At 41.4% G+C, this 1,148-nt stretch overlaps 1 protein-coding gene across 1 annotated transcript; it reads left to right on the plus strand.

The window, feature by feature from the left end:
* Positions 1–840, plus strand: LOC104791038. The gene is made up of 2 exons (XM_010516837.1): positions 1–241; positions 332–840. The coding sequence occupies exons 1-2, from the start codon at positions 76–78 to the stop codon at positions 724–726; spliced, it is 561 nt and encodes a 186-aa protein (XP_010515139.1). The 5' UTR covers positions 1–75; the 3' UTR covers positions 727–840.

A 1,148-nucleotide genomic window follows, 5' to 3' on the forward strand; every position in this document is an offset into this window, starting at 1 on the left:
CCATAATTCTCGGTTTAAGAAAAACCAAAAAAAAAAAAAACACAGAAACAAACATTTCGAAGAAGCTTCTAAAAAATGGTGGCCGTATCAGAGAATCAGAAAACGAAGAACAACAACAACACTCTCAAGTTCCTCTGCAGTTACAGCGGCAGAATCCTCCCTCGTTCTATCGACGGAAAGCTCCGTTACGTCGGAGGTTTCACCCGAGTACTCTCCGTTCGTCACTCCATCTCTTTCACAGGTCCGTTTCAGTTTTTTTTTCCCCAATTTCGATTTCAATTTTCCATCTAACCTCCTCGATTTAACGAAGTTGATTTTTTGACTTCTACAGAGCTGATGGTGAAATTGGAAGAGTTTTGTGGATACGCCGTCGAGTTAAAATGTCAATTACCAAACGGAGATCTCGAGACGCTGATCTCGATCAAATCAGACGAAGATCTAGTCAATATCGTTGAAGTATACGATCGTGTACACGGAGGCAAGATCCGTGCGATTTTGTCGATTCCGAAGCCGATGTCGTCTCCACGATCTAGCGGAGATCTATCACCGAAATCGCCGTTAGTCTACGTCGTGGCTTCTTCTCCTTCACCGCCGCGGTACAGTTTGGCATCTCCTCCGGCGGAGACTCTTCTTCTCAGTAGGTTCCGTATGAGAACAGCTGGTGAATATTCTCGTTGCTGTAACTGCCGTGTTCACAACAGAGATGCTAAACTCATATGGCAATAACATCGTTGACGGAGAAAAATCAAATAATGCCTAAGAAATAAAAATGTAGAAAATGGTGTGTTGTTGTTTTATGAAGAATTATGAAAATTTAGTGAGAATTTTGCGGTGCTTGAAGATGACGGCGATTTTTTTTTTATTCCGGCCGGTTATGAACCGTTAACTTTGCCGTTAAGATATGTGGTGAAAACGTACGACGTCAGTATTCTTTTTTTTTTTTAATTGAATACGTGGTACGTTGCGACCGTTCCAGACGTGAAACGTGTCGTAGTCAGATGCGTGTATACGTGTGTGTTTGTGTGAATCAGTGTATGTGTTTTCTCACACGTGTACCCTCTGTTAGAGTTTATTTTTTTTGGTTTCCTCGGCAGTGTTTTTTCTTTGTATTTTCCTTAACGTTCCATTTTGTTTTTTGTTCGTCAGTT

This window comes from Camelina sativa, chromosome 6 (assembly GCF_000633955.1).
Source record: "Camelina sativa cultivar DH55 chromosome 6, Cs, whole genome shotgun sequence".
NCBI lineage: Eukaryota > Viridiplantae > Streptophyta > Magnoliopsida > Brassicales > Brassicaceae > Camelina > Camelina sativa.

Coding starts and splice junctions, on each gene's coding strand:
- LOC104791038 (XM_010516837.1), top strand. CDS start 76: ATGGTGGCCGTATCAGAGAATCAGAAAACGAAGAACAACAACAACACT. Junction 242..331: donor TCACTCCATCTCTTTCACAG/GTCCGTTTCAGT, acceptor TGACTTCTACAG/AGCTGATGGTGAAATTGGAA.